The sequence below is a fragment of the Triticum aestivum genome, chromosome 1B (assembly GCF_018294505.1).
Source record: "Triticum aestivum cultivar Chinese Spring chromosome 1B, IWGSC CS RefSeq v2.1, whole genome shotgun sequence".
NCBI lineage: Eukaryota > Viridiplantae > Streptophyta > Magnoliopsida > Poales > Poaceae > Triticum > Triticum aestivum.
In genome coordinates, this window is record NC_057795.1 from 124045059 (window position 1) to 124058979 (window position 13921).

The window sequence follows — 13921 nt, forward strand, 5'->3', positions numbered from 1 at the left end:
GTGGCGTGGCGGCATTGGGGATTTGGGAGCAGAGTTTCCGAGGGATTGGGAACAACTCCGGAGCGGGGCTACAACTTCGATTGAAGCCTTGGTCTCGGGGACCTTTGTTCTCTTCGCATGTTTGAGAGGAACCTGGATGGTGGAGGATGAAGACAACAAGGGCTCTGGGCCAGGATGCTGCTATATTTTTTCTACGGCAGTCATTGCTACAAATTTGTCTCGGATTCCCCTTTTCTTCGTGTTTTGAATTCTGATTTCCTCTGCCGCTAGTACGTGAGGATTTTGGAGCAGAGTTTCGGCCGGATTGGGAACACAACTCTAGAGCGATTGAACCTTGGTCTCGGGGACCTTGCTCTCTTCGCAGTTTTAGGGGAAGTGGATGACGAAGACGGCAGGGGTTTTGGGCCGGGATGGTGCTATATTTGTCTTGGTCGATGGCGACCCTTCTTCTACGAATTTGCCTCGGATTCCCCATTTCCTTCCTATTTCGATTTCCTCTGGCGCTAGTACATGTGGAGTTGCTGAACAGAGTTTCAGTTCAGATTTGTTCGTTGATTGTTGCGTCCGCTTGTTGGAGATTTCGTGGAACGCTCTGTGTTTGAGGGGTGCAGCTACATGCGTCGCTTCAAGTTTCATGGGGCTGATTTCATCCATATGGCTTCTCTCTTCACTTGATGCCAACACATTCAGTCTAGATTTTGACATAATTGTCTTGGGCTCGGATGTAACTTTCGGCCTAATTGTTATATACTGATAATGGATATGGTCGCTTGTTTATCTCATTGCAGGAAAGAGCTCCATGATTCCCCAATTCCTTCTAGAAGAAAACCTGGAGCCCATTATGTGCACACAGCCTCGGAGGTTTGCGGTGGTAGCCATTGCTCAAAGGGTGGCTCATTCTCGCAAGTCGATGCTAGGACAAGAAGTTGGATATCATATAGGCCACCCAAATATGAAGAATCTCACCTCAACAAGGTAGCTCCTCGTTGTGAATCAGTGGCCCCACTCCCTAATATTAGGCAGATATCATTAGAATGTTCCTTCTACTTCTGCGTTGATTTCGACAGACATTATTGTGCAGGATACTTTAGCTTAGGCAGCCCCATCATATATACTCCTGAAACGTGTACTACCTAGAGGAAGCATTTCAGCAATCTTTTGCATTTTGTCAAAAAATATTAAAATGTCATATAGATAAGTGGTCCGGATCTTGCAATGTCTAGGACCACATCCCTATGGGTACCAACTGCGTTGCTATAATTATTCTACCATCTGATTATTGTCGACTATCTAGGATCTGAAACTTTCGTACTTCACCTGATACTGCTGTCTGCTGCAACTTGCAAGTGTGACAAGTGACATTCTCAAGACACAGGACAGGGGATCAGTCCATGTCCTTAGCCTTACATTACATGGCTTCATGCTATAGCTGAAACTAGAGTGGATCTTTGTTATCTTGATACCAAAAAACCACTGTATTGACATAGAATGCTTAGGAGCCTTATAGAAATCAGTACAACTATCTTCAAAGCTGAGCTGCAGGCAGTATAGATTGGTCTGGGTTGGTGGACCCATGACAGCTGAAAATGGAAATCATGCTATAGACATGTATTCCTTCAATCCTTGTTGTTCATTAATTTTTGATATCTCCCTTATATATGAATTGTGCATGCACTTTTCATAGAAGTCATGCAGACATGATTTACCATTCATAGCTATATCCAGTTATCCACGTGCATTAATGAGTTTGTTCAATTCCGGCTTTAGATTATATTGGCAATTCAATGCCTATTATTCCAAAATAAATAATCCATATGCACATATAAATAAATTATATTGCTTCTTATCTTTTAGGCTTGTAGTACCTGTCAGTTTGGAGTGTCATTCTTACCAAAAAAATATATACATAATGTCAGTTTCTTCATCTCCATTACACTGAAGAGGTAGGAGATGATTTGGACAGTTAACCTGCAGTTCATTTATGTTGGGAATGCCACCATTATGACATCTTAATCTCTACTTCGAGCTTATTTGACTCGAAATTTCCAATTTTCCATCACATAGCCTTCTACTTATTTGAAGTATCTTAATTACCTGAATCTCATGATCCATTCTTACCGGCTTGACAATATATGGTAAATTGTTTGTGCTGCATTGCTATGGATTGACTTTTAGACTTTTTTTAATGTATGGATCAGGTCAAAAATTGTTTTCAAAACAGCTGGTGTTATGCTAGAGCAAATTCGTCAACACGGCATTGCTGCATTGCAATATAAGGTTATTATTCTTGATGAAATTCATGAACGGTCTGTGGAATCTGATCTTGTCCTTGCTATTATCAAGCAGTTTATGATGGAAAAGAGTGACTTCAAGTAAGTACTCTGGTAACAAGCATTGGTGCATTCTATCCAATTTTTTAATAATATTTATGGTTTCTGTCTACTGTGGAAAATGATCTTAACTCCTTCCTGCTGATTGCTAATACATATTATGTCACTCTTCACATAGGCTGGTTTTGATGTCTGCCACTGTTGATAGCACACGATATGTTGATTACTTTAAAGATATTGGAAAGGTTGAACTGATTACCATCCCGAGCATCCCATGCACTAACACGTTCCAGAGAGAAGTCCATTATCTTGAGCAGGTATATACAGATTCTTGCTCGAAAATGAAGTGAATTATCCTCGTTCACTGTCCCTAATATACCCCTCGTTGCATGATGTACCTTCTAATTTTCAATGTCTGATTACCAAACATGCTGTAGTTTATTTTGTAATCTTTGTTCATATATTTTAGAATTTTAGAACGGATTTTAATCCTTCTGATATATTGCATAGCCATTTTAACATATTGTAGCGTTATACCATAACATGCCAACTTATTTCTATTATTATTATTGCTGCTATCACTAACAGAAAAAATGATGGTAATAGTACTATAGCAGTGGTGGTAGTAGTACTATATACTAATAATAATTAGGTGTTTGTTACCTTTCCTGGTCCCTGTTTGTTGTTTGTTAATTTTTCATACAATCAATACATTAGGTTCACACCTTCTACTTTGCTCCCCTACTATTTCTTATTACCTGATGCAACGGAATGCAGATTGATAACATGCTGAAGATGGATTCTGAATCACTGTCGACAAAGTATTGTGTTGGAGAACATTTTAAAACAGATGCTGTTCTTAGTCCTGACGTGTATCATCTTATCCACACGTTATTGTTGCACATACACCAAAGTGAACCAGATACTGAAAGGAGTATTTTGGTTTTTGTTCCTACATACCATGCATTGGAGGAGCAGTGGGCTCGGTTGTCTGGTTGTTCAACTTTGAAAGTACATATTCTTCATCGCAGCATTGACACAGATGAAGCTTTGGAAACTATGAAGGCCTCAGAGTCTTGCCGAAAGGTACAAGTTGTTACATACCAATTTAACTTGGTACAACTGCATCTTTTCTACATGGAATATTTGTTCCTACTTTCAAGCCATATGTGTGGTGTTAGTAGCGTAATGCACTTGCCTTTATGTAACATAGGAGTAGGGTATGTATTCTATGGAGTATTTATATGGAACTGAATTTGATGATTGAAACCTTGATACCATGTGGAATAGCAACTTGTGTATTCCAATGTTCTTTAAGCCAAGTACAATGCACAGGTGGTATGTAGAGTGTACCACAAACAGGAAGCCCAGACCATCTCTAAGATATAATATCACTATCATTATTTGCTAAATGCCATTGTATTGTTGCAATGGCTCATTGCTATAACGACATTTCTCTCCATTTTCCTACAATTGTTCGGCAACATATGATTCCAATTTTTGTTTATTTTTCCATCATTTGCCTTGTCCAATGTAAGGACCAGGGACCAGGGACCACTTTTTCTGGGGGGATAATAACATCGAAAATAAATGAATTCTGATTTTGGGAGGTGGTGTGCTGGAGGACCTTTGTTTAGGACATCGTAGCATCCAGTATCTTTAACCCCCTTCTCTCGTTTGGAGTTGCTAATCATCATCATCATTAGTAAGTTTGGAACAAAATTGGATCAATATAATTCATAGAGATCAGTTACATTTATACGGTAGCTACTTTGAGGATCTTTTGGATCACAGGAATCACCCAAAAAATCAATCTTAGAGGTTTTCCATAGATCACTAAACCTAGCCATATGTCGCATCGCATGGGGGCAAATTCTACAGGATAGATCCATTCATAGGGTCTAAGCACGTGGGGAAAATTCTACAGAATAGATCCATTCAGATGGGGCAAACATAAAACTAGCCATAAGTTTTGTATTTGACCCCTAAAGTTTGCATCGTAGCACCTGTTAGGCTGTTACCCTCTCTCACTTCACATTTTCTGAACACGGAACCGTATTTTGATCCTTGGCCCCAAGGGCACCGTCATGGCTGCCCCCTACTGTTATTAGTCTGTAAATCGTCTATGGTAACCACATAAGTTTATTTGAGGGGAGGGAACCACACAAATTTCAATTTAGTGAACATAACAGGATGCATGGGAGGCGAAATTTAGCATGGATACATAAAATGTTTACATAATTGGAGCAATGTCCTCTTATCTTGTAATTTAACAATCCTTCCACGGACTCATTCAAATATTTTAATTGCAGGTTATACTGGCGACAAACATGGCCGAATCGTCTGTCACTATTCCAGGAGTTGCTTATGTTATTGATTCCTGTAGATCATTGCAAGTCTATTGGGACCGAACCAGGAAAACCGACTCAACTAAGCTTGTATGGATTTCCAAGTCTCAGGTTAGTATCACAGATATACTGATGCTATTCACTTTTAACTTACTTTTGACCCTCATGTTGAAACTAGTTATAACTTTTTTAGGCTGAGCAGCGGAAAGGAAGGACAGGCCGAACCTGTGATGGCCAGATTTTTCGCTTGGTAACAGAGCCATTTTACAACGCTTTTCCTGATCATGAAAGCCCTGCCATTTCAATGTTATCCTTGAGAGACCAAGCACTCATGATATGTTGTGCAGAGTCCATAGCTATGCATGACGACCCCACTGGTAATTCTTTCTCTGCAATTCCACTAATCTTGCTTGATGTTTCTGTGCTCGGATTATGACAGTAAAATGAACCGCCTTTGCATCACTGTGATTCACACAGCCAAGGAATAGTGAACTATAGGAGCAGTTCTCAAATTCTTTGACATTGATGCACCCACCTCACTTGTACCTATCTTAAGAGTTCAGTATCATCTTTTTTTTTTCAAGTTTTAAAAACTTAGTCATTGAATTAAGAATTCCTGTTTTGATTCTCACTATGTTTACTACTCGTATTTAAATATTTTACCAGTGTCCCTAAGTGCCTATTTTTTTAACACTTTGTACATCCTTTGATATATAGATGGGGACTACTAAATTCTGTAAAATTTGTTACGTATATTTTCGAGAAAACGCAAAGCTTGCATCTCGATAAATTGGATAGTTATAAAGTGTATTTACAAGCCCGAGTGAGTGAGGTTACAATAGTGTGCAAAGAAAATTAATGGAAATTTGTTACTGAAGTTAAAAGAAACACCAAATACTTCTCTGTACAAGTTAGTAAGATCTTAAAAACCTTAGTACATGCATTTGAAAACAAAACATATTTGGGTATGTGGGATCATTCATTACTATACACTGTCACTCTTCTTCGTATATATCTATATTAATGTAATATTCTCACTAACAGTCACTTGTTGGCAGTGCTGCTGCAAAAAATTCTCAATCCACCGGAATCCAGTGTTATTAAAGATGCTCTAGATACTCTTGTTCAAATTGATGCATTTCAGCCAGCATTCCCTGGAGGGTATCATCCCAGATTTTATGGCTATTTGCTCGATAGTTTGCCGTTATCATTTCATGCTTCTGTTCTTACCCTGAAATTTGGTGAGATGGGGTATCTCCATGAAGGAATCCTGATAGGCATTATGTTGGACATTCAACCACTTCCTATACTGCAACCTTTTGGTGATCAAGCATTGGTATGTTCTAGTTATTTCAAGTGACATGCTTGTATCCCCGTGTTCTTTTAGTTATGTATCCTACTTTCTGTTTTACAGCGCAAGAAGATTAGAGATGATTATTTTGATGAACGTACCTTCCAACAAATTGGCAAGAAGGAAGCTACAGTCATCGCAAATCTCCGGGCATATCAGTTTTGGCAGCGTATGTTTAAGGTACATCTTGTCTTATGTGTAATAAAATACCATGTGCATATATGTCTAGGACATTTTTGGGAGTTGGTTATTTTTATATTTGTAATCTTAACTTTCAAGTCCTTTTTAGTAACAATTACATGCTCATTCTCTTTTCATACTATCTTTTTCTGGTAATACCTTTCCTAATACTCCCTCAATTCCTAAATATTTGTCTTTTTAGAGATTTCAAATGGACTACCACATACGGATGTATATAGACATATTTTAGAGTGTAGATTCACTCATTTTGCTCCGTATGTAGTTACTTGTTGAAATCTCTAGAAAGACAAATATTTAGGAACGGAGGGAGTAGATGACTATTTCTAGGATACTATATCATGGCCCTTAAGTGAATATTATTATTGATGAAAAAAATGTATATATTTTTATTTGGATTCTGTTAACACTATTTATTTTTCACCAAAGTTACATATTCTAATTTTTTCAGGATAAGTTTCGTCTGGAGTACCTGACAAATGTTTCCAAGAACCAAGAATCAAATGCATATGAGATCTTGAAAGTTGAACAAGAATGGTGTAGATTACACAATCTCGTGCTGAAAGCACTTAACAACATCTCCAAAATTTGTATGCCCTTTAACTTGCGATAAAAAGTTTCTGAAGTGTATTTTGATTGCACAATTTGCATCTATTGATGTGTGTCAGGTACTCTAACATTATCATGGTTTTCCACTAAAAGTTTGAAAATGTGTACATAAGATGGTGGAAAGTGTTGCCTGCTGTAGCCTACTGTGTTATACATCAGCATTTTGTGTTGCAATAAAAAATTAAAATATACATAGTTGGTGTGAGGACCTACTCGTAGAAGTGCAAATATCAAAATACTTTTCCAAGAATACAATATATGGACATTTCTTGGTAACTCTTTCTTTTGAACAGATGATGATATTATGAGCACACTGCACCGGTTTAGGCCTCAATTTCTTCTGGAAATCAATCCTCCAAAGTACCTTCAGACCTCTGAATTCCACCATGAATGTCGTGATCCTGAATTGCCGGAGCCAGAGCATATGACTTCACTCCCGTTGGAAACTGACAGTTCTCACTTAGATTCACAGAGGTGTGCTGCAATCCCTTATATTTCTGCAACTGATTTTGGAGCCACTGACATTGTTAATACCCTAATGAAGGTTATTGAAAAGGTGTGTTGTATATTATCAATTGTATGCATTGTCAAGTTACCTGTATATATGACATAAAGTAGTATAAATATAATGCTTCTTGATTGGTTCACAGATGAAGATAGAACTTGCAGTGACGTGTGTGGACTACCATGATGGATCTAGTGAAACATACAGAGGACCTCTTAACAATTTATCCAATGCCTCAAAACGAGCATGCAAGTTCTTCCTCACATTAAAGGTGGACTGTTGCATTCTTTCATGCTATTATCACCTGCCCTTTTTTCCCAGCGCGTCATTTGCGGGATATATACGTTATTTGGTTATTTTTCTATGTGTTGAGTAAGATCTTAATGAAGGATTGCCCTAATTTCATATCTTAAATTGTAGTAACCACAATTTCTGCGACATAGTACATCATGTTATAGCCAGCCGGATGCAGACCAACTGAACTACAAACCTACATCCTCAATATTCTACTGCAACTACTTGATACACTTTTCCCTGCCTCAGCGAAGGACTTGACATGTTCTTTCATTGTAATATTAAATGTAACTCATTCATGACACTAGGAATAAAATGGTGGTAACAGGTCACATGACATTGACAGCAGTGATACTGTGCCAACATGCATTTCGTTAAAGTTATATCTAACTAACTGAGAACTGAGCAGTAGCCTGACTGGAGTCTGAATGCCGCCAGGAATGAATTTCTGGTATCTCACCCGGGTGGTCTCTCGCTTAATATATTGTCCATGGCGGTCCTCGCCCATTGTATCTCACTTTTTATATCTACCTAACTGCATGTATATGTTAACTTGGTATTTTGACAACTCGATGGGTATGAATTAACATTTTTGCTTCTGATATGTCGTTCCTTTGATCAGGGTTGTAGAAATGGCGACTCTTGTTCATTTGCACACAATCTTGGCTCTTTGAGCTCTTCATCTGTTACTTCTAAAATGAATCCAGAAGATCCACCATGGCCGCAGGCTGACATAGGTTGGAGGAAGTTAGTGACTGGAGGTGAAAATAGTCACATTCTTGTCGTGAATGACAAAAATCTGAAGTTTTCCTCTCAACTTCATAACATGGTTGACATTACACCTGATCTGCATTTGGCTGAGCGTAATTTAGTTGCAAACAATCTGAGAAAAGTCCAGAATGTCGCTGATCCTTCTCATCTAACTATTGGAGATGAACATGAACTACCAGTTCCTTGGACGAGACTAAAGCGAATTATTTTGGTAGATGATTATGATTCTGGTTCAACACTCAACCACAAGTCTTGCAGAAGTTCTTTGAGAATATTGCCATCAAGATATTGTCGGGACCATTATCTAGTGTGCAGATCATCTTGATCATGAGTAACATAAAGTTTGTTAAGATACAGGTACGCCATTTCTTAAGTTGTATCACACCATTACAGTGAATAAATCTACTGGATCCATGTGTCTTGTTTTGCATGTCTAGTGGTAGTTTATTTACTGTATTTATTTTCTGGTACATATGGCCTGTTTAACATCTGTGAATAACCTTCAGAATCTCAGCTTAGTCAACAGGCAACATTATTACATTACATCAGTCCACTGCTAAAAATGACAGACATTGGCTGCTGTTTTTTTATAGGTGGAAAAATTGGCAAGGGAGTGTTTCTTCGTTCTTGGTGAATCATTCCTGTTAAATGTAGCGCCTCTTAAGTGGTTTCCGATCATGGGCATCCGTCAACTTGATGGGCAGGTAGCAGGACAAGTTGCTTACGTTTTCAACATGCATCCTCCTTCGGGGGCGGGCATTCGGCGGGGCGATTTTGCAACACAAGAGAACTGAGCGCCAAGTCCTCTGCAGAGACTAGTTAGGCCAGTCTAGGTCATACGCATTGTAATAGCTAGGTCAAATCGTTTTGCAAGCTGTAAGTAGTTCTTTGATCAGGTCACCTTGTACAGAAATATTATGGCACAGTAGCTACGATGGGTACAGTAAGCACTGTTGCGCTGCAACTGCAAACTTGGGTTTTAATGTCGTCCCTGCTCTAATTTTTGTTAGACGTCCAATTGTCGTGGAAGTGCCTTGAAAGTTGTTATATGTTCATTTGGAAAGTGCCTCCAAGTCATGGAATCCCAATCTGTGATAACCATTACTCCCTCCGTTCCATAATGTAGTCCCTATAGATTTTTACAGAAGTCAAACATTACAAATTTTGACCATGTATATAGAGAAAAGTAGGTATATCTAGAATACCAAATGCACCTCATTGGATACATCGTGAGTTATATTTTCAGAATATACATGTTTGGTATTGTAGATGTAGACAATTTTCTCTATACACTTGGTCAAAGTTGGCAAAGTTTGACTTTTATAAAAATCTATAGGCACTACATTATGGAATGGAGGGAGTATATAACTGTGTCAGTTTGACCCTAAAAAAACTATGTCAATTTGCTTTTTAGAAGTCAATTCGGTTTTGACCTGGACGACTATGTCAGTGGCTGACCCGGCCTTGGATACTACAGAACACCTTGGATACTACCGTGTTGTAGTGAGTCCTTGTGCAAATGCAAGAACATCAAAAATATCAAAACTTCGAGAAACAACAGGAGCAGATCAACTTGGGGGAGGGGTGCATGAAACTTAGTAACGAAGAAGCTATATATACCGGATCAAACAAGAAACACTATATATGTACCTATACGAACGCACACCAGTGATCCGGAGTACTAAAGAGACCAAGCAATCTCTTGCTTGTACACAAGAAATAAATAGCACACATCAGTTTATTGAGCAAGTTTCAGAACAAAAAATAATATTCCGTTCAATGGGAACTATATGTATATAACCACGCAGGAGAGCATACATAGAAACGATATTAAGCCTAGGGGTAAAGTGCATCTCAAATGCTATATACAGCCTCCGTTCCTAAATATAAGTCTTTTTAGACATTTCAAATGGAATACAACATACGGATGTATGTAGACATATTTTAGAGTGTAGATTCACTTATTTTACTTCGTATGTAGTCACTTGGCAGGGGTCCTGGTTGAGAAGCACGCCGGACTGGTGGGTGCCCATACCCGGCAGGCGTCCTGGGTGGGACCTCAAGTCTTTAGATGTTTAGGTTTGGCTGCGTGGTCTGTTTGGTATTAGGCCCAGACTTTCAGCGCCCCTACATCAACTGGATAGGGATAGCGACGGTTGTTGCTTAGTTTGGTGGCTTTAGACTTATTGTTGTATGACTCCGTACGGTCTTGTGTCAATAATTAACAAAGTGGCCGTATGCATCGTCCAGATGCAGAGGCAGGGGGGTCGTCCTCCTTTTCTAAAAAAAAAACTTGGTGGAATCTCTAGAAATACTTATATTTGGGAATGGAGGGAGTGCAATAGAGCTATATACCAGTCTAAGACAGCATGAAAAATTTCCCCACCCATAGCACGTCCTTGTAGCAAGGGCGGTAAGTAAACGATCCTTTGACATAGAAAACATCTTGCACAGGGTCTTTTAAGAGCTCATGTGAGTCGCCAAGATACTGCATCCTCGACATGTCGAGATAATACACTACCACCGCCCAATCAAGTATGAGGATGAGTGCATTCTTGTGGGGATGGAATCCCACGATCCTACAGTGGGCACCCCATTCCGGCGGCTTAAGGTGGACAGCTCCTCCGACCACGTTGATGAAGTTGTCATTGTCTGAGTCCCAAAAATATTCAGAGTCATTTGTTGTGGCTCCGTCCTCCTTCTCTTTCAAGTTATCATAATCGTCATTGTAGCCTATGCTAGTCGGTCCAGTCCTGCTTCTGACAACACCCCATGTCACCTTGGGCTGTATTGTAAGAGGCTTAATCATATGACCGTGCGAGTTGAGGCTAACATCGTATGCTAGTGTCCAATCTAGTTGACCATCCGTCGAGTCGGTTAACATCCATACTTGAAGATGCAATTCGTCGACCGTCACATAGTGAATCCCTCTTTCGTAGTTTGCTAAGATGGAATTCCAAGGCAACGTGTATATGCACCTCGTGCAGGGTTTCCCAGGGAGTCTAACCATGTCGTAAGTTCCCTTTGACGGACGTAGGATCGTGAGGATGCTATAGTGGCAATGCATGTAGAGCGACCCACGCCAGCACTCAGAAGACCACACCGTTTGGTTTCTAGGCGAAGTGGTCGCAAGAATGTCATAAAGGTTCCCTGGGGCACGATACCCAGGCATGAATTCTCGTTTCTCCCATTGCCAGGTACGCGACGAGAACAATTCCAAAGGCAACACATGCTCCCTCGGCTCCTCCTCCTCCTCAACGACCTCATCTTTCCCTTGCTCGAGCGTTGAAGCCTCGGCTTGTTTGCTATGTTGTGCTGATACATCTTTCTCGAAGACAAACACGTCGAAGTGCAGCGACACGGCCGGGTCAAAGGCGAGGGACATGGCGTCGACAGGACTCTTCATCGAAGGGCGCGGCAGCTCGGCGTACCGCCCGGTCGCTGGGTTGAACACGTAGCAGTACCCCCAGTCCTCGAGCAGGAGAAGGCCGTTGCACGACCGGCGTACGGTTGCCTCGCGTGGATACGCAAGGCGTCGGAAGCCAGCCTTGCCGTCCCGCCCTGGGCGCGTCCATGGCGGGGCGAAGAAGGAAGAATCAGAGTGACAACCGATCGTGGTGAAGAAGATTCCAGGAAAGGCGCGCCTGGGAAAGTAGTCCGGGAGGAGGAGGTCGTCGATGCCGTCGGCCGTCCACGGCGGCCCGCCATGCGTGGCAGACGCGCCGGCACCTCGCGAGGGTGTGTGGAGGGAGGCGGCTCAAGATTTCGAGGAGTACGTCGTAGGGCAAGGAGACGCCGTCGCCGGCGTCCATTGTGTTTGGGTCGAAGTGGTGTGCAGACTCGCGGCGGATCGTCTAGACTCCAGAGGTTTGTAAGGCGACCCGTACGTGACCGTGCACGTTCAGGGAGGACTAAGCTTGATCTGCGTTTTCCCTTTTTTCTCGAGGGCCGACACGTAACCTCCACGAAACCCTTTTCACATATGTTTATTTTTTTAATATAAATGACATACGCCCGACTTTATAAATAAAGTTATTAGGTAGAATAGCACAAGCAACACCAGATCAACACAGTAACAGCCTAACAGGGCAGACAGATAGAAGTAGTTTGGATACATGGCTAACCAGCCAACACGCAGGCCAGCCCTAAGATAAATAGAGAAGACGCCAGGGTTTAAGAAGCATTCCGATGTCTGTGCGCCAAGGAGAAAGCTGTAACCCGAATCCTGGACATCATAATGTCGAAGCCCTCGTGGTCCGCATCCTTAGTCAATGATCTCCACTGTTGCAGGAATATCCCAGTTTTAAATAAGCAATCAACAAGATTAGCTAGAAAGATATGTTCAATGGTAAACTTGTTTCTAGTGGTCCACAACGACCAACAGATCGCTGCGAACCCAACCAAGAAGACCCTTTTAGAAACCCCAGATAAGCCGTTGACCAATCTCCGCAGATCCACAAAGCACGAGGGGTTCCAAGCCACTTGAAGCCAAGAACGGGTACAACTCCACACAAATTTAGCCAAAGAGCACCGGAAGAAGATATGATCAGTGTGTTCAATGTCCCCATACAAGGCGCATCTGTCCGAGCCCGGACCATTCCTTTTCCGGATTTGATCCGCCGCAGGAAGCTTCCCATGAAATGCTTGCCATAGAAATATTTTGATCTTAGGTGGGACACGAGCACTCCAAATGCACTTGAACTTGGAAGTGGGGGAGCCCGAAATAAGTTTAGTATACACAGACTTAACCAAAAAGCGATCAAAAGCAGAATGGGGCCAAACCACCGAGTCCTCTTCCTCCGAGAGCAACGGGAAGCAAGCAATAAGATGATGCCAGTCTTCCAACTCTTCAGGAGATAGCGTTCTACGAAGGTCTAGATCCCAATTATTCAGCGAGAGCTCAAAGATAGAGACCTCCGGATTAGGACAGTAAGAAAACAAGACCGGGAACGTCACCGCAAGGGTGGCTTCCCCGCACCACCAGTCTAACCAAAAGCGAGTAGATTTTCCATTCCTGACTGTAAACTTGACCAAAGATTGGAAAATCGGTTGGACTTTAACGAGTTGATGCCAAAATTGGGAACCACCGGAAGATGGAGCAAACATGGGGCTCGACGTAGGGAAGTACTTAGCCTTGAGAATGGTGAGCCACAGCAGGGTCTCCACAAAAGACATGATTTTCCACCACCACTTTAAGATGAGGCATTTGTTCATGACACCAGTGTTAATAATGCCCAACCCACCAAGGTTTTTAGGTCTGCAGATAAACTTCCATTTCACCATCCTATATTTGCGCTTGTTGTCCGCCGAATTCCAGAAAAAGGCACCCCTGTGCTTGTCAAACCCAACGTGGGTCCCTCCCGAAAGGAGGTAGAAACCCATCAGGAACATGGGGAGGGAGGAAAGGCAGGCATTGATTAGGGCGACCTTGCCAGCTTGAGTGTTGTAGCGGCCTCTCCACGGCAGGACCCGGTTGCCAACCTTAGTAACAATCCGAGTGAAATCTTTAGCCAAG

The 13921-nt window shown here is 41.5% G+C and overlaps 1 protein-coding gene and 1 pseudogene across 1 annotated transcript; both read left to right on the forward strand.

Moving 5' to 3' along the window:
• Positions 1–788: 788 nt before the first annotated feature.
• LOC123077651 (zinc finger CCCH domain-containing protein 4) lies at positions 789–3647 on the forward strand (the record flags this gene model as incomplete). The annotated part of the gene is given in 5 exon segments (XM_044499951.1): positions 789–975; positions 2199–2372; positions 2509–2647; positions 3108–3416; positions 3621–3647. Coding segments are annotated over 5 exon segments (836 nt in total), but the record flags the coding sequence as incomplete, so codon positions are not given.
• Positions 3648–4646: 999 nt separating this feature from the next.
• Positions 4647–9412, forward strand: LOC123088026 (zinc finger CCCH domain-containing protein 4-like; annotated as a pseudogene).
• The last annotated feature ends 4509 nt before the right edge of the window (positions 9413–13921 follow it).